The 24,997-nt window shown below is 36.3% G+C and overlaps 1 protein-coding gene across 1 annotated transcript in view; it reads right to left on the bottom strand.

Annotated features, from left to right (window-relative positions):
- The window catches only part of LRPPRC (leucine-rich pentatricopeptide repeat containing), a 99,465-nt gene that overhangs the window by 25,080 nt on the left and 49,388 nt on the right, over window positions 1-24,997 (bottom strand). Inside the window, exons 24-29 of the mRNA XM_010842303.1 lie at window positions 19,003-19,127; window positions 18,381-18,487; window positions 7,228-7,296; window positions 6,336-6,426; window positions 250-392; window positions 9-114 (exon numbers count right to left, since the gene is read on the bottom strand). Coding sequence (XP_010840605.1) covers window positions 9-114; window positions 250-392; window positions 6,336-6,426; window positions 7,228-7,296; window positions 18,381-18,487; window positions 19,003-19,127 — 641 coding nt within the window. The remainder of the gene's footprint in view (window positions 1-8; window positions 115-249; window positions 393-6,335; window positions 6,427-7,227; window positions 7,297-18,380; window positions 18,488-19,002; window positions 19,128-24,997) is intronic.

The raw sequence follows: 24,997 nt of genomic DNA, 5'->3' as shown, positions 1-24,997 counted from the left end.
GTGTTTACCTTTGTTTCTCCTCGTGCGGCAGGCATTCAACAGCTCTTTCTGGAGATTAACTTCTACAGGTGAGGGTAATGAAGTTGGGGAATCTTTTTCTTCCTCATACCACAACTTAAAAATAAAATTATTCAGTTAAAGAAAAAGTGGTAAATACAGCAACCTTTTCAATGTAAAGCTGGGTTAATCTATAACCTAAATTTACATCGACAACAAAATCTATTATGCTTGTAGTTAAAAAGAAATTACCTCGGGTACATCAAATGGAACGTCTTGATTATTGTTCCTAAGGATTTCTGCTAATAACCTTAATGTCTTCTCACGAGGAATAATATTTTCTTCTTGCATTTTATTCCAGACAGCATCAGCTTTTTGCCAGTCACCATTTACTTCTGTAAAAATAAATAGAAACTAATGAACATACTAAACAAAATTCATGAAAATATTGAAAACGTTTTATTTGCTGCTAAAGCAAGTATTCCAAACACTGCCTCCAGGGAAAGGACCAGGGTATTGCGGACCAAAAGTGAGAAGACTTCTCTCTGTACACCCTTTTGTACCTTTTGAAGTTTAAACCACAGAAAGTCCTTACCTATTAAAACACAAGAAAAGAAAAACCACACTTCATTAAAAACTTCTCAACTACGAGCAGTAGACTCTGGAAAGATGACAGGATGCACATATACAGTCCAGTAGACAGCTACAATGATTGAAAACGTACAAAGGTATGAGCTTTGTCAAAAGTGACAAATCAACAAATTTTTTTGCTTAGTTCAATAGGGAGAATCCTGTCTCTTCTGTCGACCTTAAGAACTTCTGTCAGTGTGTAATAGATTTCTCATGTCAACAGACTTAAGTAAGATTATAGGGGGAGAGGAAGGTTATTGGAAAGAAACTGGCAGGTTTCCTTCATAATGAAATATCTAGTTTCTTCTGTGTGATAACCTAGTTTTCACAAATAGCAAAAACTTTAAGAATCAAGACTTCATTTTTAAACATTCTATGAATTTTGAAAAAAGAGAAAGTCATTTAAGTTTCTGCCTGTGAAAAATTAGAGCAAAATATGAAAAAACTTATGACACTAAGTTCAATACACCTGTTACAAAGAAATACTGTTTTAAAAGTGGCCTTCTGAAAATATGAATAAGAAATATCTCAATGGTGTATGGTCAGCTGCAGGAAGAGGGTTTGTTTCAGGACACGAATGTTTCAGAAAACATAAGAATGTTTGTTTCTCAAAAATATCAAAATACTAAAACACATTAAAATTTCCTAGATTTCCTCCCACCCTAAAATTGAAAAGCTAATAAGCTTTTTGATAACGGACTCTTCAAAGTAAAAAAAACTCAAAGAACAAAAACAAAACACATTCACACTCCATCAGAAACATCCAGTAAAGAAAAAGAAAACAAGTAGAAAATTTCCTAGGAGTCATACATAGATGGCAGCCCAAGGTTTCATACGGAATATACTAAAAGGTGAACCAAACAGTAGAAATTAACCTAAAGTTCAGAGTGATTTTATATACACTTTGATAATAAAATCAGCCTAACTAACATAAAATCCTTACTAAATTTACAATTTTCAAAGCAAGATTCTCATAAGCTAATTATGCTTTTCCTTCATTAAGATGTTTTCATGTAATATAAAATTCAACAGTAATTTTTCACGTATGTTAATATATAAAACATTTTAACTTTATATATATAAAGGTTATCAAATACACTTTAATTAAATAAAAACAAAAACCCAAGCCCCCAAATCTTTAATTCTGTAGAAAGGGAAAGGTGGACCACTTCTGTTTCATGCCAAAGGGTACTATGGACTGTGGAGGACACAGGGAAAGTTTCCACACACTGGGGACAGAACTGCTTAGGCACTTTTTTTAAGCTAATAATTATTATTTCGGATAGTGAAGAGATGGATACAGTTCCATGCTTTCAGACTGGAAGGAATATGGGAAGATAATTCACTTTGGTAGAACAGGCTACAACAGAGAGGCACCTGTTCAAATGGACTAACAGCTTACAAGAAAATATTTCAGAATACAGGTAAGAACTAGACAGTGTATACAGCACGAAACTGAGATATACACACTTTCTATCTTGGAAATGTACCTGGATCACAGAATATAGAACAAAAATTTGAGGCAACCAAACTAGTCAGTGCCAAAATCGGTAGCCATGCTCTCACCAAGACACAGAAAGGCTAAGGCTTTAATAATATACCCCGGGGGCTTTAAATTCCTTTAACCAAAACAACAACAATCATACTTGTTATCTGAAAAATCAAACAGCCCACAGACTTGGCTGTAACCAGGGAATGGACACTGCCTCAGTAATTCCATCACTTTCCTGGAACTCATGGTTCCTTCTTTAAAGAACAAGAGCACTGATGTACTAAATGATCTGAGAACTCTTAAACTATAAAAACCAAGGAATTTTTGACACTATCAGTGAATTTTACAGGAACATAGCTGTGGGACTTCACTGTGGGGCCATCTGACCAGCATGTAACAACAGTTGGCACTTCACACACGGTTCCTATAGTGTTAAACTGAGACAAAGATTTCTAGAGTTCAGAGTTTTAATTATAAAGTTGGCAAGTTTTTATGTATTACTGACAGGATGGGGTAGTTTCTAAATTTCCCATGTGTCAATCACCAGATTATGGTCTCTAAATATCATTCCTCTCTAAAATAAAGTTTGGACAGGAATTACGCCACATAAGCCAGGATGGTCCTGCTTGGCCTAAATATACGGACCTATCAAAGACTAATGCAGTATGTCAAATGACACAGGGAGCTGATGTAAAGAGGTTCCCAGTGGCCAAAGACGGGACAATTTGGGCACCAAAAAGAATAATGACTGCAAGGAAATGAAACACAAATATACCAAAGAGTTCATAAACTCATTAAAAAAAATGTTTAATGACCAACTTAGGAGGTTCCAGGGATACCAGCACTTAAAACTGGTTAACTAAAAGGAGAAAAGCAAGCATGTATCTTTTCCTATGAATTTATTTCATATTAACAAAATAAGCTACAGAACACAGCGCACAAAACATGTAGAGCATTAAACAATCAGAATAATAATAGGTGTATATGCAAAAAAATACACGGATACAAATGCAGAGAGAGTGATTTGGAAGGATGGCCATGGACACATTAACTCAGGTATTGTGTGGACACAACAACATTTGACCTTTTGCTTTGTATACTACTGTACTGGCTTGGCCCTTCAGTGATTCAGAATACATTCATGTTGTGTGTGTGATAATGGAGGAGGGAAGACTATACAGCATGAAAAAGAAATGTCAATGGTCATAAGTAAAGAAAATAGCACCTAAATAACATCTTAGGATAAACACTCAGGGCGGTTTTCCCGTTTTCTTTTTCCTCCCAGTTGTGCCATGCAGCACATGGGATCTTAGTTCCCTGAATAGAGATCAAACCCAGGTCCCCTGCAGCGGAAGCATGGAGTCATAGCCACTGGACCACTAGGGAAATCCCATAAGTGTTCATGTTTTAAATGTTGGGGTTTTAAAAACAGATTCAAAGAACTTTTATCGCAAAATTATGAATGTAAGGCAGCTCAAGTTTTGGCGAGAGTACTTTACATATACAAAGAATAAATTCTCTTCTTTGTATATGTAAAGAAACTGAAGTGTTTTGAATATAATAAAACTGTAAGAAGAAAAAACTGTCCTTTAGAAATAACAGAATATTCCTTATTAGTAATGTTAAAATAATAATATATATGCAGGTGAGGGAGTTGTTTCATTCATGTAATGTTTGTTGCAGGGCTTAGGAGCTAATTTCACAAGACTATCACAGTGGGAAGTCAAAATATCTTAGAAAGGAGAGAACTAAAGTTTGAATTATGGCAGATTCCTATAACAGATCACCTTTGAACATCATATTATTAAGTAGAAAAGGAAAGCTGGTTTAGTAGAGCTAGTATTTACAGGAATGAAGAGAGTTACATTTTTATTCCTTAACCTCCATTATAGTTCCATGGAGGCTGGGTGTTACAGAACCATGGAGCAATGTATCTCTGTCTTGTGCATGTTTCTGTAGTGTGCTGTAATTCACAACAAAGTAAGTGTGTACATGTGTGTGAAAGGTACTATTTTAAAATAAAACAAGCAAAACTGCCCTTTAACAAATACTCCGAAATAATAAAATGAACTCCTTTCAAGGGCTAAAATTATATTATGAAAAAGAATGAGTTCATAAAAAATTCCAATACACTGAACAAACTGTTTTCTCAGAAATCCAGTCTGGACTTTTCATGTGTTACAGGGCCACATTCTGTATATCATTCCATACTACATATTCCTTTTCAAATAAATTGTGCTTTATAAATTATTCAACATATTTAAGTAGTGGTCCAAGTTAGAGGGCAAAAAAGGGGCAGGGGGAGGAGACAGCTTGCTTCTTCTTTCAGAAAGGGAAGGTTTAGGGTTACCACAACCACATTATTGATTCATAACATGACAGAAGCTGGGTTAAAAAGTATACACTTCCCTATGATGATTCCTCTAGATTCCAGTCCCATGAGAGGCCACTGTCATGCTATCTCACCCTCAGAGGCTCCTCGGCTGAGCAGAGGAGAGCTTCTCAGACTATTGGCTCAAATACAGAGCTGGGAGGGGGTGTCCATCAGAACAGACAGAGGGATTAAAGAAAACGCTAATAAACCTCAGAGTTTACTGGTAAGAGTTCCTGCTTATCCCTAAAGGAAATTTTAAGATGAACTTAAAACTTGTTTTTCCTTTCCTTCCTTTTGCTGACAATAGCAAAAGGTCAGCTCCAGAGGGAGAAAGAAGCCTGTAAAGCCGGCCGCCTCTCATCTTCCCTGGACGCACCTCCTGTGTCCGTGCAGCTGTTCTTTCAGCCCAAGGGATCGGCAGTCCCAGCTCAGGTCCAGCTCTTCTGAAGAACGCCAGTTTTCTATCTGCAGTGCCTACCTCAATGCTAGTACTGTGGGCTTCAGAGATATTTCTGAATCAAAGACTTCTATGGGGATGACTTTAAAGGTTGAAAACTCATTTAGATGTATCACTTCGGTATTTTTAGTTTGCAAAAAATTAGAACTTATGAAAGAAAGAATTCTCTCAAAGTAAGAAAAAGCAGGGGGAGTGGGGAGAATTAGCACTTTAATACAGGTTATAAACTACTATTTAAGGATTAAATGCCTAAAACCCAAGTTTTAAAATTCTATACATTCAACAACAACCTCAGTGTTGGATGCCAGAATCTGATCATCATTCAAGGGAAAAGTTTTAAGAATTACATGTGAACTGTATGTCAATGTAACCAACGAACGAAATGTAAGATTTCCAGCATATTTAATATACACCATCAAGATGTAAGACAAAGCCTCCAATGATGATAAATACGAGTTCAAAAAGACAAATGAATCAGCTTATTCACTGCTGTCTATGTTTGGTGAAGGAAAAAGAAGAATAAATCGAGATCAAATATCTTATGTAGGAAAGGAAGGAAGAAAGGTCACCGACTATTCCGTCGTTTCTCTCCACAAAATACCTTAAGAGACTACACAGTTCCAGATGTGTAAACTTGCATAAACATGCTAGACAACTCCTTAACAGCAGAGACCCCAAGTTTCAGAAATGACCGTCACTTTCAACCCTTAGTGCAAATACAAATTCAGCTTAGGGAAACAATTAAGGTTGTGAACAAAGATTAAGGTATAAAGACGACTAATGTAGTGTTTTATAAGATGGAAAACTAAAATCTAGTCACACGTCTAGCAGTCGGAGACAAGTTGAGTAAACTCTAATGTATCTGTTCAATATAGTCACTGGCGGATGATAAAGTGCAGAAAAAGGTTGGTAATATAGAACTGAGTCAAAACTATCTTACAATACAATCACATTTTGAAAAGGAATTTTTTACAATGAGTCTGTATATAAACATGCATTTTTCTGGAAAAATATCTAGACACATGAATATGTCAATGATTACTTATAGAAGTGACTGATAAATTTACTAAAGAATTTAAATTAAAAGAAAAAAAGAATAGTTTCTCCTCAAAAACTCCCATTAAATTCTGTGGCTCTGATGAAGAGTTTACTCACTTTCTCATTATTGCAGTAAGAATGTCAGGGAAGACCGTAGGATGTCTAGTGAAACAACACAACATTTTGTGATATAAATTCAATCTAGCCTCTACTTGAGCCTCTGTGGAAGACTCCACAAGTGAAAACCCCCAGGAGCTTCCTCAGGGCCTGATGTTCCTTTCCAGGCACTGCCTTCCACAGAATAAATGTCTCAAAATAAAAACATGAGAAAGAGTCATATTACTTACTATATAGTTTTAGCAGACTGTAGTATAGCTGGTCTCTATCACATTCAAATAGCTTCTGTGTCAGCTCCACTAATTTTTCTAGAGTTTCAACCTTAAAAATAAGATTAACAGAGGGATCTAGATTGTATAAAGGATGCATTTTATAGTTGACAAGTCACAGGTGAATAATCCTTCAAATCAGCTTTACCCAAAGGGCAGGCTAACTTTACTTCAAAGGTTAAAGGACTGAGCACAAGAATGTAACTGTACTTAATGCCACTAACTATACATGTTAAGAATGATTAAAATGATAAATGTGATGCCATATGTATTTTATCACAATTAAAAACAATTTTAAACTAAAGAGCTAAAGGATTCTTTGGAGACAAGAATACATATGAATGACTCTCTAGTTGTGAAAACCTCCACAGAGGAGCATTTTGGAAAATTCAAAGATACTGAGGGTGGAGGACTCAGTGAGTACATCTATATCTGTTAACAGGAATATTCTCCACCCCAACTTTATACTCCTCTTTCCCTGTGGCTTTTTCTTGGCACGATGTGAGAGGCATCTGGGCTGGAGTAAAGTAGAAACTCCACTGGGCTCCCATCAAGCATTTCCTCTGGTCACTAACGACTGAAGCAGGTTTCAACTGCCAAGGAAACGTCAGCCCTGCTCAAACCAACAAGCAGAATGAAGCCAGCTGAAATCTTCAGAGCCCATGTTATTATTTTTAGGGATTCTGTAGACCTCAGGAACCAGAATTAAGTGATTGCTTGTTTGGAAAATCACCAAGGTAACCAAAGGTAACCAAAGCTACATCTCATGAAATCCCCAAATGCTCACAGGACATGGAGGACACTTGCTTTCTACTCAGTTTTGGGTGAGGGAGACCAGAAATTAAACACAAACCTGATTATTTGCAATACATCTATCACAAAACCACTGAAGTCTTGTAGGCCGAGCTCTAATGCCTGGAGTCTGTAAAATAAAATAATCATACAGCACACAAGGTAAGGCTTTAGCCAAATGTTAATTTTCCCTCAATGACAGTTTTCCTTCTAATGACCCTGGCTGCCTCCTTCCCAAATGTATATACTAAAAGAAATCTATAACTTAATCCCACAGTTACCAAGGACCTTTAGGATTAGAACAACCTATACTTAACCAATGTCTAGCAGATTCGGGTTATTTCAAAATGCTACTCTGTAGGTCAATTTTAATTCCATAAATCTATAATTATTAAAAATGGCTAAGCGTTCTGTAGTTGAAAGAAACCTTGAAATGATGGACTAAATCAACTCCAAAATATATCAAATTAGACACACACACACACACACTTTATAGAGATCCCAAGAGATTCAGAAAGCAAAAATTATTAATACGTTTCATAGACTTAATAATTATCACAATGATAAACCCATGGCTTTTACAGAAACATGCCTTGTAAAACTTAGTGATCAAAGTATTCTGATTACCACACATGCCTGCCTAGTATCGAAAACTAAATGTTTCAAGAGCTAGGTACTAAAAACAATCCAAGTACTCAGTTAGTTCATAGTCTTAGCTTATTTCAATAATTGAGATGTATGTTATAGCCTCAATTAGGAATAACTAATAATGAGTCAATCATTCTAGTTTCAAAACAATTACTTTACAGTTTTGGATACTAAAATAAAAGACAAACCACTTCACATTTAATTTCAAGGATCTATCACTCTACCCACAGCATCTTCATCATCTATGAGGGCTTCCCTATGGAAACACTACAGTATTTAATACATGATCACAGTATTATGACAAGAAAACAACATACCCTGGCAGCTCCAGTCCAGAGGACATGCCTTTACTGCTCTGTTCACTCAGTTTTGTGGACTACACCAAGCAACCCTCAAATCTGATCTCTTATTTCTAAGTCCTCATTATGTTTTATTTCTTAATATTGTACAATGTTAAATTAAAAGCTGATGCAAGAACCAACATCTCAGGGCTTTGGTAGAACGACAAAAAAATTGGTATAGAAGTTTGTAAACTAAGTGTTCTCATTCTAACCATGCAAGTACCCAGATTTTGGGTTACAAGAAATAAATGTGGAATAAATTAACTGTTGATATATACATATTCTCAAACATCACTAATATTTACTTTCGCATCCAATTTCTACTCAAGGATGTTCTCACATTATCTGTTCTGTTTCACGTGCATTACACTGAAAACGAAGCCAACATCAAATGTACACAAAAAGCCCTTGAAAAAAATACTAGATAATCCTCTTTAGAACATGGCAAAATGTAAGGGCTACATTCACTTACAACTTTCAATATTACTGCTCATCCAAATGGCAATGATCTAAATAGCACAACTTTCATGGCAAACTCTTCCTTTTTGTGGCCGATTAATCTGCCTGTCACTGGCAGGACAACTGACTTATATGGAAGATATTCCTATGCTTCATTATGAAATTAAGGACTGTTTTCCCAAATCAATCTCAATCATCAAAAGAACATCTAGGTCAGATTAACTAAATCTCCTAGGCTTCTGTAACAGTCTACATTTCTGGCTTATCTCTTAACATCTTATTGAATTTTAAACACTGTAAGTTGAAAGCAAAAAAAAAAAAAAGAAAATGTAATAAAAACATGGAGAATAGAATTCTAATTGGGATGCTAAATATAACTTATCCAAAACTAGTTAATGCTTAATTAAAACAATGAACTGATCTTTAATTTTTCCTGTTTTTCCTATGCACAATCTATTTAACAGACAGTGAGGATAAAGTAATTATTGTAATTTAAAAAAACAAACAGCATGTTTGTTTCCACCTGGGTTACTGTGCTTCAAAACACACTTTGTGCAGCTGCAATTCAGAACCAGGTTCACTTGTATTAGAAAAAAGTAATCCCAATTTAAAAAATAATTTTCATTAATTTCGTTACATCACTGATATAAATTTGCTTTTTTCATAACAGGCTTCTATGTATATTAGTAGAAACAGATATTAAGTATAATATTGATACTTATCATTTTGAAGTGAAAACAGATGAATATTCTTCTACTTCAAATTCCACCTCAGCAAATGATGTCTATTTCACGATGGTCTTCAGATGCCCACCCTGGGCAGTGCTGAGAAGGCCACTTGGCACAACTGATGCTGGAAGCAGGGCTTCCTGGGAACCCTACTCAACGGCCCCCTGCTTCCTGGACACCCCGGGCTGCCCATGGCTCCCTTCCCTGTGGGGCCTGACCAGGAACTGTCCCCCATCCCCCCAGAAAAAAAAGAAAAAAAAAAAAAGACAAACTCCCCTCAAAGGAAATCATTTTAAATTTAACTAAAATAGTGATTTTTACCTGTTCTGAGTTTTGTTACCATTACTGCTAGAAATGGAAAATGGAAAACCACCACTCTGGCTGCACGTCCTCTAGCTGAAGTAGTAGGAGGACAATCAAATGCACGAGGAGGAAGGGACAAACAAAACCAGTAAGAACCAACTATCTATCCCCAGAGCCAAAACAGCAAGGACTAAAAGGGCATCATGGTAAGTATTAGACCTTTCAACAACTGTCCTTTCTCTACACTCTCCAGAGACAGGCTTAAAGACCATGTCTAGTAAGGAGGAAAATATGGCTGAGCAAGTCAAACCAACCATCTATCATTAACTAAATATGATCCCAGTGTTACAGAAGATACTAAGTAACTCGTGGGAGAGAGGGAGTATAAACTGGCACGAGAACTGACATCTCCTGAAATTTGGGGGACAGACGCGGAGGAACTGGAGAAGGAAATGGCAACCCACTCCAGTATTCTTGCCTGGGAAATCCCATAGACAGAGGAGCCTGGCGGGCTGCAATCCCCGGAGTTGCAAAAGTTGAACACGACTGAGCACACATACGCACACCGTGGGGGAGCTAGCTCTAAAATCCCTTCTTTATATGTGAGATCCATTTTGGCTTATTAAGGAAGGCAAATTAGAATAAAGCCCTGAATCTGATCTGTTAAAGAACAAAGGAAGAAGGAACGAAGGTTGGGAGACTGCTATAATCCAAAATTTTGGTCCTAAGGCAAAGTCATAAAAAGAAGGGATATGCCCCCTGAGAAGATAGCAAATTTACTCTGGCTGAAATGTTATGGAAGAGAAACAGCAGAGAAAGAGAGAAGGAAAATTCAAGAAAGAGAAATTCTGGAGAAATTTTAAGTTGTTTTGGTGATTCAGATACTAAAGGTTGAGAGATCATGGAGGCTGAACTGAATACATGAAAAAGAAAGTGAAAGTGAAGTGTCAGTTGCTCACTCATGTCTGACTCTTTGAGATCCCATGGACTGTAGTCCACTAGGCTTCTCTGTCCATAGAATTCCCCAGGAAAGAATACTGGAGTGGACTGCCATTCCCTAGTCCAAGGGATTTTCCTGAGCCAGGGATCGTACCCAAGTCTCCTGCATAGAAGGCAGATTCTGTACCATCTGAGCCATCAAGAAAGCCCCATATTGAATACATAAATACATCAAATCAACAGGTCCAACACCTTAAACTTAATGAAACATTATATCTTATCTCAATTTTTTAAAAAGAGAGATCATGGAAGCAGAGGCAGAAATGGTGTAAGGGTACCAACAGAAAATCTGAAATTTCCAAGTCCATGACAACTACTAACTAAATAACCTCCACACTCACACCCTGAACTGAAGTTTCACCACCCTAATTACTCCTCAGAGTTGTTCTGTGAGGCTCACAGGAAGATGCACATGAAAATCATTTGAGAAGTGTTAAAATGTTACTAATATCGGTTATTCTGCTTAGCTTGTAATCTAGGTTTGAACCTTAAGAGAGGAGGTTAGAAAGAAACACTAAGTAAGTTTAAAGTAGACTCTTACTCATCTTTGTGTTTGTATCCTGAGAACTTAGCTGTAATTACTGAGCTGCTCAAAGGGTTAAGAATAAAACTGATATAATTCTCTACAGAAACTTTTAATATGGTTATTTAACATTTCATGTCATTATTTAACTTTCTGTACTTGTTTGTGCCATCTCTCCCTGGACTTAAGCTGCAATCTTAAAAAGATAAAATGAATCATCTAAACAGTGTTAATTTATTTAAATGACCCACAACACTTCTTTCCTGGGAGGCGAATGAACTTGACTAAAAGAATGAAGTCATTTTCTCTAAACAAAGAAATACCACCCTATTTTATCATAATATGTAGCAAAAGAAGTATAGGACTAAAATACTAGAACTCAGGAGGCCTGGGTTTTAGTCCAATCTTTGCTACTATGAACCATAAAAGAGGTATCATCTATAAACACAACAAAATTTTTGTCTTTATGCATCAGGGGCCTTAAAAATAATAACATATGATCCACTTCTGAGAAATGATCCTAAGTAAATAATCTGAAAAACAAATAGGCTAGGAGGTAAAGATGTGAATTATGATGACTACTTACAATAGTGAAAAATGTTCTCAAAAGAGGAATGGGCAAATAATCTTATACAAAAGAATGATGTAGTCATTAAAAATGCTTTAGAACAGTTCTTACTGACGTTCAGAGAATGCAGAGAGAGCAATGTAGGGTGAAGAAAGTATTATGTAAGCTATATGATTCAATTTCAAGTATATACAAAAGAAATATGCATTGAATAAAGGACAGAAAACCTACAAAGATGACTAGATGAGTAGAGGCACTGATAGTGAGTCTTAATAAACTTGGTGTATTTTAAACAGTAACACATGTTAAGCTTTACTTGAATCTATACACAAGCGGAGGGTTTCCCTGGTAGCTCAGCTGGTAAAGAATCCGCCTGCAATGCAGGAGACCCCAGTTTGATTCCTGGGTTAGGAAGATCCCCTAGAGAAGGGATAGGCTACCCACTCCAGTATTCATGGGCTTCCCTGGTGGTTCAAGACGGTAAAGAATCCACCTGCAATGTGGGAGACCTGTGATCCCTGGGTCGAGAGGATCCCCTGGAGAAGGGAATCCAACCCACTCCAGTATTGTTGCCTGGAGAATCCCCATGAACAGAGGAACCTCGTGGGCTACAGTCCATGGAGGCTGCAAAGAACTGGACACGACTGAAATGACTAAGCACAACACAGCATCCACAGGGGGAACAATCAGGCTGCCCATCATCACTGGGAGACAAAACACAACACACAAAGTGTATTTATCTGATATTGAAGTTTACAAAAATAATTTGTGAACATTTCCCCAGTTGCACATTTCATTCCAGAATGTGCCAGAAGAATACTGGAAGGAACAAGGGACAGTCAGCCTACAGAGGATGAGACTGAAGATGAGAGAAAAGGGTTTGACTTCAACACAAGAAAGAACATCACAGAGAAAGCAGAGCATAAAGCTAACATTCAGTGTTTAACACTGTCCCAGACACTCTAGATGTGGTCTTAGCAGCGTTGTCTGATAAAGCCTTAAGAGAAAGAACAAGGATAAAGAAGAGAAGTCCTGTCCTGCTCTGGGGCCTTTGCACAGGTAGTGTCCTCTAAGTGAGATGTTTTTGCTTCCACTCATTACCTGCCTTGCTCCTAGTTCATCCTTTAGTTCTCATCCCAAACATAACTTCCTCAAAAAGATCTATCTAGTCTTGAAATAGATACTTTTATAGCACGTTCTGTTACAATAAAACAATTATTGCACTTTCATCTTTCTAAAGTCTATCTTTAGGACAGACTGTAAGATGTGATCCATAACTGTTTACTGAAGGAAGGAAGGGAAGAGAGAAATGGAGGGGAAATTGATCACACTGGGAAGCCACGCAAATTTTAGAAACCATGCAAATTTTGTCCACCACCTTAGTTAAAGGACTTGACCCAGTTTTAAGTTATGAAATCTGCCAATGCCAACTTTATAAGGGTTCATGATGGGAGGTGCTGTTGTCAGACCTCAATGTATCTCAAGTCAGAGCTTAGATGCTCTTATGCCTCTGTTAATTCATCATTGTTGTTTGGTTGCTCAGTCATGTCCAGCTCTTTGCGATCCTATGGACCACAGCCTGCCAGGCTCCTCTGTCCACGAGACTTCCCAGGCAAGAATACAGGAGTGGATTGTCATTTCGTTCTCCAGTGGATCTCCCCATGTCTCCTGCTTGGCAGGCAGATTCTTTACCACTGAGCCACCTGAGAAGCCCTTAATTCACCATAAGTCAGTTCAGTAGCTCAGATGTGTCCGACTCTTTGCAACCCCATGGACTGCAGCATGCCAGGCTTCCCTGTCCATCACCAACTCCCAGAGCTTGCTCAAACTCATGTCCATCAAGTCGGTGATGCCATCCAACCATCTCATCCTCTGTTGTCCCCTTCTCCTCCTGCCTTCAATCTTTGCCAGTCTCCTCCATACTTTCTGCTAATTAAGGTCACTAGCATTGAGATATCTACTATTACGTATCATTTAAAATGACTGAGTAAAGTGTCCTGAAAATCCCCACAACCACTATCCTAATTCAGATCCTATTAATCTTACTGTCCCAAACCTCCTTTCATCGATCACACATCCTTCTACTAGTATAAACTTCTTCCTAACATTGCTGAGAGTTCACTGTCTTCTGAATGAACTCCAGCCTGCTTATTCAGATACTGAAGGGTCTCTGCGAACAACCTACCTTTACAAGGTATTTCTTTTAAATCCTATACCCCAGGATGAAAGATTTATTTAGGAAATCAGGAAAAAAATAAAACTGGCTTTGTTTGCAGATGACAAGATCTTATCTGTAGAAAATACTAAAGACTCCACCAAAAAAACTATTACAACTGATCAATGGATTCAGTAAAGTTGCAGGATACAAAATCAACATAAAGAAGTCAGTTTGACTGCTATCCACTAGGAACAAAATATCTGAAAAAAAAATTGAAACAATCCTAATTCACAAGATTATCAAAATGATTTTAAAAAACCAAACAAACCCTAGGAATAAATTTAACCAAGGCTATGAAAGATCTGTACATTGAAAATTATAAGACTTAAGTCAGACACACAACACACACACACACTCATGCACACAGAAGTCCTGCCATTTGCGACAACACAGACGGACCATGAAGGCATCATGCTAAGGAACGTAAGTCAGAAAAAGGGGAAGACTTTATGATTATCACTTATATGTGAAATCTAAAAAACCCAAAGTCCTAAAACCAGGGCATAAAATGGTGGTTGCCAGGGTCTTGGGGGTGGGGGGAACAGGGAGATGCTGGTCAAACAGTACAAACTCCCAGTTCTAAAATGAGTAAGTTCTGGGGATCTAACATACAACACTGCAATTAAATCTAATAATACAGCTTATGTACACACACACTCTCATGTATTTGAATGTTGCTAAGAACAGATCTTAAATGTTCTCACCATAGAAAGGGTAATTATTACATGAGGTAACAGAGCTGTTAAATAACACTACTATGGTAATCACTGTGTAATATATAAGCATATCAAATCAACAGGGTGTACACCTTAAAGTTATACAATGTTAAGTGTTACTAATATCTCAATGAAGTTGTAGGAAAAAAGGAACTATTTAGAGATTTCCCTTTTCTACTTCTTTGCTCTACCTCTTAATACCTTTAACACACTTCCAACCCCATCAAACTCCCAAATGTGAAGAGTGCTACCACATCCATCAATCCGTACCTTAAACCCCGTTATCAGTAAAGTCACCTTATTTCCTACATTAAGAATAAGTTTCTCTCTTGAACTCTCAAAACCATTTATATTTTTCTTATAGCAGTTAACAATTATCAGTCTAATACAGATGTTATCTTCATGTATTAATCTTATGTTCAAGAAGCTTCACATTAATTCCTTGAGAATCAATCTAGGTCTGATTTACTTTTCTCTCCCTTAGCCTTTCTTGTAGAGGAAAACAACACTCTTTCTGAATATATATAGAATAAGAACATATATATATCCTCATTACTGAAAACTCAAGAAAATACAGAAAAGTATATAGCAAAATACCAGCTATAATTCCACTCTCCTGCAATAAACGATGGTTAGAAATATAAAACTATGTTAAAACATAATACATTTATGATATATGTAAACCAACTCATTTTAAAAACACAGGTCATATAACACACCAAATCTTGTCTTGGTCTTCATTTAAGGAGAGCATAAAATATGACTGGTTGACTGGCTTATCTTATCTCCCACAGTGCTTAGGATACAAAGAAGCTTTATTGCATATTTTGCTTTGGAAATTCAACCCTAGTGAATCTACCCTTGGATAACACACTGTTGCATTTTGGGGAATGATAAAAATGTTGTTCAGTATTTATTATGTTCTTTCATATGCTGGTACTGTCCTCATTTATTAATATTCATTACTTTTAAGATTTTCAATAATCCTTAGAAAATCACAAAGGAGAACTCCAGGCCTTGAATTTTAACAATCAAAATATCGAGTTCCCCCTCCTACACTGCTGGTGAGAATGTAAACTGGTACAGTAACTATGGAGAACAGTATGGAGGTTCCTTAGAAAGATAAAAACCGAGTTACCGAATGACCCTGCAATCCCACTCTTGAGTATGTATCTGAAGAAAAACACGATCCGAAGGGATACGTGCACCCGGGTGTTCACTGCAGCGCTGCTTACAATAGCTAAGACATGGACGCAACCTAAATGTCCATCGACAGAGGAACAGATAGAGAAGATGTGGACCATACATACGATGGAATACTACTCAGTGATTAAAAAGAATGAAAACTGCCATTTGCAGCGACATGGATGGACCTAGAGAGTGCCATATTGGGTGAAGTCAGTCAGTCAGAGGAGGAGAAAGATGGTACGACATCCCTTATATGTGGGATCTAAAAAGAAATGATATAAATGAACTCACAAAACAGAAACAGACTCAAAGACTCCAAGAACAAGCTTATGGTTGCTGTTGGGGGTGGGTGGGGGGGAAGAATGGGGAAAAGGGATAGTTAGGGAATTTGGGATGGACATGTACACACAACTATATTTAAAACGGATAACCAGCAAGGACCTACTGAATACCACATGGAACTCTGCCACTCTGTTAAGTGGCAGCCTGGATGGGAGGGGGAATTTGAGGGAGAATGGATATATGTGTATATATATATATGGCTGAGTCCCTTTACTGTTCATCTGAAACTCTGATAACACTGTTTGTTAATTGGCTATACTCTAACACAAAATAAAAAGTTAAAAAAAAAAATTCAAGTTCTTACTTTAATTCAACTCCAACTAACCATTAACAAAAAAAACTAAAAATGTGCCTCAAATATTTCCATATGTTGCATACCTTGCCGTCCTACCCTAGGGTACTGCAAAAGGATTCTGTAAAGCTATTCTCTATCCTTTAAGCAGTTCTATACACTTTCACTATAAAATTCTGCCATCAGTATACAGCCATTCCTAAATGATTATACTCAACTAACTGTTGTACACTGGCAAAACCTTAAGTAATTAAGAGGTAGCCTCCTTCTCTTGCCTGTTAACGTGACAAGAATGTACCTTACACTAAAGCATAATTTTGTGAATTATGTGGGGTAAAGAAGACAACAGAGTCTTTACCTTTAAGGGGCAAAGAGGATTAATATTATTGATTACTATCATAATCCAAGAAACATGCAAGCTGCTTTACATACTAAATTATGTGATTGAATCTTAAAGAAAGATACTATATTCCATTTTATAGATGAGAAAGCTTAAAAAGGTTTAGTAACTTATTCTTTATCACAATAGGAAGTAAATGACAAAAGGAGAACCCACTCTTAAGCCTTTTGCTCTTCCTATTACGTCTTGCTTATTACACAAAGAGAGGCACCTGCTTTCCTGCTGTAGAACTTCCAATCGCTATTGTCTGAATACCTGAGTTTTATTTCTGCTCTGATCGGTGCCTTACTATATTGATAACATGCATACAGAGGAGCAGAACTCAACAGGCAGACAGCTCCCCTCATCTTCAGATACCTACGCTGTGCACTTTCAAGTGAGAGAATTTATACCATTTCCCAGAAAATACAAATGAACTACTAGAGCTACAAAGGCACCTGTCCGAGACAGTACACCTTACTTCCCTCTGCTAGAAGGACAGACTGGATTAAAGAGGAAAAAAGAAGAAAGTTCTGAATTAATTTCACAGTCCTTTTTCATGCTAGACGTTTCTCTTCTTTGAAAAATGTCAAGAGAAACTAGTAATTTTCTGGGTTGTGTGCCTGTATTTTCAAACCCATTATACGCAGTCATCAACATAAAAGCAAGGAGGCCAAAGCCTACGTCTATGTCTCGTCCATCGTGGGCACTTTTGGGAAAAGACATGGGTAGCAAGCAGTAAGGTCTATCTGAGAGAAACATGATGCCTGATATATTTACAAGTTTATTTTACACACATTAAGCAATATCTAAGATGATGTGTCCGTCTTCTATGAAATGACTTTTTAGGGGACACAGGACTGTTTTAATAGTGAAATTAATCACAATTTGGACAGACTTCATAGTTGCCCTTTGACTTATCAATTTCAGTAAGCAAAATTTCAATCAAGCCTAGATAAAATATACTAATCCTAAATAGCCCAGGTTTGTCACCTACCATTTCCCATAAGCTGCTTACCATAGTGAAAAAAAAAAGAAGAAATTTTAAATTAAATGCCAAACAGTTGCAGACAGCACTTGTTTGGCTGATTAACTTGTAGACAAGCATTACAAATAAATCTGAGCATGGTCTGCAGCAAATTAAATTCCACTGCTTTTAAGAACAAAGAATTCCTTGGCAAAGAGGATTAGCAACTTTACACCCAGGAATGCCAGTTTAATTTAATTGTTCCACAATCCAAGATTTAATATGCAAATGTCATTTTGATATATAACAGTGAATTTAACAAAGTGAAGAAACAAATTCAATATACAACCAGGCTGCCTTTTCTGAACTGTAATTACATACAATAAAGAAGCTGGCCGAGTCTCCCCCCAACCCTACATTATTGGGACTGAATTATATTAACATGAATCAAAAAAAGTGTAATTAAAGGTTAAAATTTTAAAACATATTCTAATTAAGAGTCTAAATAGCTGTACAATTACAATACTGTAGTTAACATCATACCTCAATGATCTTCTTGGCCTCTTTGTAATTTCCCGTTTGTAGGAAGGCAAAGAAGAGATCATAGAGCATAGTCATTTCACCCTGTTCTTGGCTCACAAAGTCCATTGCTAGAGAGGAAAGAAGAAAATATATTAGAAGAAAAAATATAGAGTAACACAGTATCACTTGAAGAATTCTGAACAAATATCAGAAAACTTTAAAATAAATATTCAGAATAACTTAAAGCTTATAGCTATATGAGACAATTTTCTGTCACATTCTTTACCTAACAGCATATATTTATGACATTAAGCACCTATGACTAGTTTCAAAGAGAACTGGTGAGATTAAGGATGAAAATCCCCACAAAGACAGCTCATCAACAAGTGGAGCAAAAGAAAAACAACAAAGGGCAACTTTTCAAAATGAACAGTTACTAAAAACAAGGACATCTATAATGTTAAAAAATTTACCTGATATTCTTCTCTTCAATTCAGAAGCGCAACAAAAGAAAAGTTTCTCTGGATATGCTTGTCTTTCTGTTAAATTTTCTCCTCACAGCAACACATTAAGATTACACAAGCAAGAAAGAGGAGGGAAAAAAAAAAGACTAACAGCCCTAAGATATCAGAAGGTGACTAACCTTTCTGAATTAGCTCAGTCTCGCCTTTCTCTATCAGCTTACACAAGACATCATGAATCCTTGGCAGGATTTTATACTTTTCATAGCAGTCAATGGTGCTTTCAAGAGCAGCAGGTAAGTCATCCCTTGGAAACAACAAAATATTAACAATGAAAAAAATATATCTAATTAATCTGAGAGATACACAATGACCAGTCAAAAAGTACACAGGCAGCTTTTACTTAAGTAGACTACCACAAAGCCAAAATGGAAAAACAAACAAAGAAGAAATAATCCTTATATAAAAATCAATGTTCAGAGTACAGACATCATTAGTGGCTCCTTGCTTTCTCTGCTTTACCTTTTATTATTTCACTTGCTAAATGGCACTTTTTAGAGAGTCCAAAAGATGAAGGCATTTCGTCATATTATACAGAAGTTGCTATAAGAATGCATTATTTCTAAAAACAAGGACTACTGTCAAAGATTTTTTCCAACCACTTAAGTTTATGGTTCTCAATTTCAGATTTGGGAAACTTTACTAAATGTGCATCAACGGTCATCAAGAACTTTTCAAGCACGTTCACCATTCTCATCATAATTTTCAAACTGTTGCCTCTCCAGATAAGGAGGAAATAACTTCAGGACTCACAGTAGGTGTGTAATTAATTAGAGTAAAAAGACATTTTCATTAAGTTATTTATTAAATAAGAGTATGGAAATATATTCTGCTGTTGCTGCTGCTAAGTCGCTTCAGTCGTGTCCGACTCTGTGCAACCCCAAAGACGACAGCCCACCAGGCTCCACCCTCCCTGGGATTCTCCAGGCAAGAACACTGGAGTGGGTTGCCACTTCCTTCTCCAATGCATGGAAGTGAAAAGTGAAAGTGAAGTCACTCAGTCTTCGACTTAGCGACCCCATGGACTGCAGCCTACCAGGCTCCTCTGTCCATGGGATTTTCCAGGCAAGAGTACTGGAGTGGGGTGCCATTGCCTTCTCCGGAAATATATTCTGTGGGTCCTCAAAACCTCTTTTATCCTTTGGGAAACAACAGTATAAGAAGTTATTAAGACCTTGGGAAAGCTGTTTAGATAATGTGATCCATGTCTACCTGCCACTTTCCTTTATTTTTCAATAGATGAGGAAATTAGGGCATCTAGAGATTGACTGATGAGCCTAAGGCCACTAGGAAGGCACTGCCATCAGGTCACTGGACTCCCCCTTTCAGAGTACATCTAATTACACATTATGCTCTATTAAAAAGCAATGTTGTTCCTTTAACCTAATAAGGTGATATAACTTGGAATAATAAATTTAAAAGATTATTTAAAAGAAAGTATGAAATGTACTTAGAAAACAAACAAACAAACACGGTTACAGGTATGGACCAAAAAGTACAGCTAGTGATAATCTTTGTGGAGAAAACATATTTCTCTCACACGTGCAACAGTTTTTGAAAGGAAGAAAAGCCTTTTAAAATTTTCCGCTGAAGCCCTAACATTTTGGTTCATTTTGGTTCATTATACAAATGTTATGTTGCCCTAGATTGAATTACTATTTTATCCAGATTAAGATTTTAAACTGTACTAAGAAGTACAATACCATGAAGAAGCGTTAATTTCACTGCAATAATACTGACACAGTGAAAAGGAGCCGATCGGAATGGAACTCCACCTCATCCCCTTACTGAGCCCTGTTTACAGCGCATCTTCTGGTACCCCACGGAGTCATTTGAATTTTTGTCATTTGGGGTGAAGACTAAATTATAGGTTAATTTCAAAACTGCAAGTAGATGTTGCAGGCTAGATTACTGTCATACAAGGGAAATGCTACAGAAGCTACCACATATGATATAAAGCTTTATATAATCAGTATTTTCCTTTGCTTCAGATACAAGTTAAGTTATTACGTTTCCACAATTCCAGTTAAGGGAAAAACTACCAAAATATTTTCAAAAGAAAAACTAACACATAACAGATTTTTAAAAGGCAGGATGATTTGCTTTTTCAGGTCAATTCCCAAACTGGAATAGTATTGTATCTCAATTGTATTTTCCCTACATTAGGTCAAAGCCATCAATAAATGAATGAATAGCTGTCCGGTCAATCAAGGAGACACACTAATAGTCTTTGGTCTCCAAATATATGCTTCTGAAGATTACACATGCTCAGAACAAAAACAGAAAAGGATGGCAAAATGGAAATAATTCATATATATATGTTAGTAATTTTAAATAACAATGTCACTGGTCCCAGGTTGCCAACAAAATGAATTAAAAATCTGTAATGAAACATTTCATACCTACTGATGATAGAAGTAACTAATGACTAGTCATTTCTTTTCAATTCCTATTTACATTCTGACTTGCATTTGGCTAGTTCATGTAACTTTAAGAAAGAGACAAAAATGTCCATTCCTCATATAATTTGATGTCATCATTAATCTTTCCTATCTAAGCCTGAAAATTCTGGTTATGGAAATGAAAAATATGAGAAAGTATCTAAAACTGACATTGCTACAACAGTTGTATACTCATAGGACTTTTGAATTTCAACCCTAATTGACAAGTACTACACATAGCTTGGCTATAACAATGTGACACATTTCAAGAAGTGGTGATAAAAAGTAGATTATCTCAACAGTTGAACTCAAGGATCTTTGGGTCTCCTCTCAGTGGGAATACTCTAACGTGAGGTTCTATGAACTGGAGCTTAGTGGGTTCATCATCTCAAATGTTTCACACCAGCAGAGAAAACCATCACATGACTACTACTTGTTAGTAGGCGGGATTACATCAGTAAGTGCAGCAAAATATCAAGTGGAAAAAGGCTGAAACCGCTTTACACCCAAAACGTGGGGGAAGGTTCAATTAATCAGTGTAATTCTATATCCTAAAACAACTTTGCTTTCCTCTGTATGCTTTAAAACACTAGAACTGATTTAAAACTCTACTCTAAATAGAAATAAAAATTTAGCCACTGCTATCAGAAACCTCAAATAATACTAAGTGAAAACCAACTCTAACATACTATTATCTCTAAGAAAAATCCACTATGATATTTTCAATGACTAGATACCCCTCAAAGTATTTCAATGATATACATAATCTTCATAAATAAAATATATGCTAATAAAAAGTAAGCAATCATTTAAAAGTATTTGTGACTGATGCAAATTAACTCAATATGACTTTAATCAAAATTCTACAAGCCGAAGAAATAAAAGCAGAATCGAAGAAAGATTTTATAACAATACCAGAAAACAAAGCCCTCCTAACTCAAATTTCTTTATAAATAAACTAGAAATCACAAATGGGTTTCGTACAAACTTGAACTGTTAGAACAAGAGCAACCAGTGATAACTATCTATTTACCTATCGATAGCTTTAAACTTAGTCTGCTTACCCATAACTTCCAATTCAGAGAGTATACTTAATTTAATCAAATTTTTAAATGACAAATATTGATTTTTTTTAATTGGAATAAAGTGCTTCAACATTAGGCATAAAGTGCTGGTGAAGTGGCAATTTACCTAAAGAGCTTACTGACTGAAAAGCTCTCAAAATCTGAAATCACTAGAGAAAAGAAGGTCGTTGAGGGGGGAAAAAAGTTCAAAACAAGGGAGAGGGGGAAAAAACACCTTAACACTCCTAAACACCGACCATTCTATAAATCTTAAGCAGATGTTCAGTGTGGAAAGAAATCATTCCAGGAGAAACCACAGACTTTGCAAAAATTATTCCGTTAAGAGAACCAGTCCCTGAAAGAGCTAAATGTTTTTTTTTTCTGTTCATCATCTATAAATGAGGAATCTTCAAGGAGACTGGTGTTGCAATTACAACTAATCCTCCCCAAAAAATTAACTGTGTTGAAGGCTTTGTAATTTCCCTAGGTACAATTTAGCTGTCATTTACTTTAAAATTTACTCAAACACGCGTTCGGAACAGCACTAACTTCACATGTCAAGTGCTTTCCAGCCAATTGAGTCTAAACTGGAAGTCGGTGTTAAACAACTGAATGATTAGACAAGATAGCTCATTTCCCTGCTCTTTTGTTCAGAATAAAATGCCACATTTACATTATCAGGCTCAACAGGATTTTCTGACAGAGGGAGAAAAAACCCTACTGAACACTGTCCGTACTAAGCACATGAAGCCTGTCATTTACCAATCATCCTTCAAAAAGCAATAGCCATGAATGTAACTTAATTACGACCCAATGATCCTTGACGAAAAATCATCTTATCACTGTCCTGTTCCCCTAGGGCAAATGAACCACTTTTGTCCTTTGGCACGGATGATGCTAAATTCTTAATTGCAATAATGGAGTAAAAGAGCCAAACCTCCTTAATTTCCTTTCCGCACATAAAGAGTTTTACTCTAGAAGGCACGCATTCCCATAAATAATAAAAGTATCCAGTACAAATGAAGATGCCAAAATTAAAGGGGAGTGTATATGACAATAACCACCATCCTGAAAAAGTGTATTTCCCACTTCTGCAACACACTGAAGTGTTACAGTATGTGAGTTTTAAAATGTACTGGCATAGGTTCATCGTACAGAAACTGTGACCTTTATGAAGAACTCAAGATTAACACAGCAAGAATTCTGGGAGGATTATATGCACAAGTCCATGATTCACTTAAATGAAATGCATGTGGGTATATACAGCTTATAGCACAAATCAGCACAGAAAAATCCTTAATGGAAAGCAGAAATTAAAGTTTCTTTGATCATTTGCACTAAATAATCCAGTTAAACAGCTTCAAATATTTTTCATATGCAATGAAACCAAAATGGATCAGCTATACAAGAATTTTTGTGAATCTGAAACTGCATCATACAAATTCTTAGGCTTTTAAGACTAATGGCCAGATTTCATTAATTTTATTTCCTTTACCATAGCATAAAGACTAATCAAAAGCTCTTTTAACCTACTTTAAAACATTTTTCTTTCTTTCTTAATATGGAGTATCCAGGTCATCTTTCTGAATTCAGAATGATTTCAATTAAAAAAATATTTAAGTAGTTACAAAGGAAAATGTTAAATGTTCATGTGGACTACATGTAGACATGTGGCTTATAGAACCCCAATGTAAACGAAACACATGAAAATTTTGTTCAATTTAGCATGCTTCTTTTCTGTTCAGTACAAGCATTACTTTGATAATACAAATCAGATTAAACAACTTCTTCAAAATTTTGCAAACCCATCATTATTTTGGATTTCCCTGAGCAAACGAATAAAACCAAATGCATTATTTTTCATAACAATAAGGATTTTATACACTATCCAGTAACAAACAGATACAATTACATTTCTCCTGTGTTTTAGCCAATGCTGGAAAAATCAGTTCAAAATTAAAACCTACTGAATCTTAAAGATCACCTTTCTAAGGAACTCAACCTCACAGATTTGTTCCAGAATTACAGTATGTAAGTGACAGCCTTCTTCACAGTCTGGCAATGATTTTCCAAAAAGGAAAGGATGAAGATTTTGTACCATGCTTTGAAATGTTTCTCTTAATTTTACCTCAAGTTTGAATAAAAGGCTCATTATCCAGATGAGCTTATACCTGCTGAGGCCAGTTACATGATATTATTGAAGACCAAACATATTTAATCAAGTCAAATATATGTAGACTTTTGGGGAGGCCAGTGTAGTTAATCCTAGTACTGCACTTGTCATGATTCTGAGTAATTAGCTATCTTCCATCATTTGGGAAAACACAATTGAAAACAAGTTTCAAAATCAATGTTTTCCTCCAACTTAGCCCCGACTAGGAGTGTGTTATTACTGTTCTCTGCAAAACATGAAATTTCCTTTATCTCCTTAATTTCTTCTTTCTGACTCTAAAATAGAGTCGACAGAAAGTTTTTATCATGACAGATGAAACTGAAAGATCTTGTCAGGGAAAAAGCCTCTGCAAAGCACAGACAGCAAAAAAAAAAAAAACAACAAAGTTAGGCAAATAAAAATAGAAGGTAACAATTTCTCTTTATATCTGAAAGCAGTA

This window comes from Bison bison, unplaced genomic scaffold, assembly GCF_000754665.1.
Source record: "Bison bison bison isolate TAMUID 2011002044 unplaced genomic scaffold, Bison_UMD1.0 scf7180017864177, whole genome shotgun sequence".
NCBI classification, from domain to species: domain Eukaryota; kingdom Metazoa; phylum Chordata; class Mammalia; order Artiodactyla; family Bovidae; genus Bison; species Bison bison.
The sequence above is the reverse complement of the archived record's forward strand: the minus strand, read 5'-3'. Positions and strand labels throughout refer to the sequence as shown.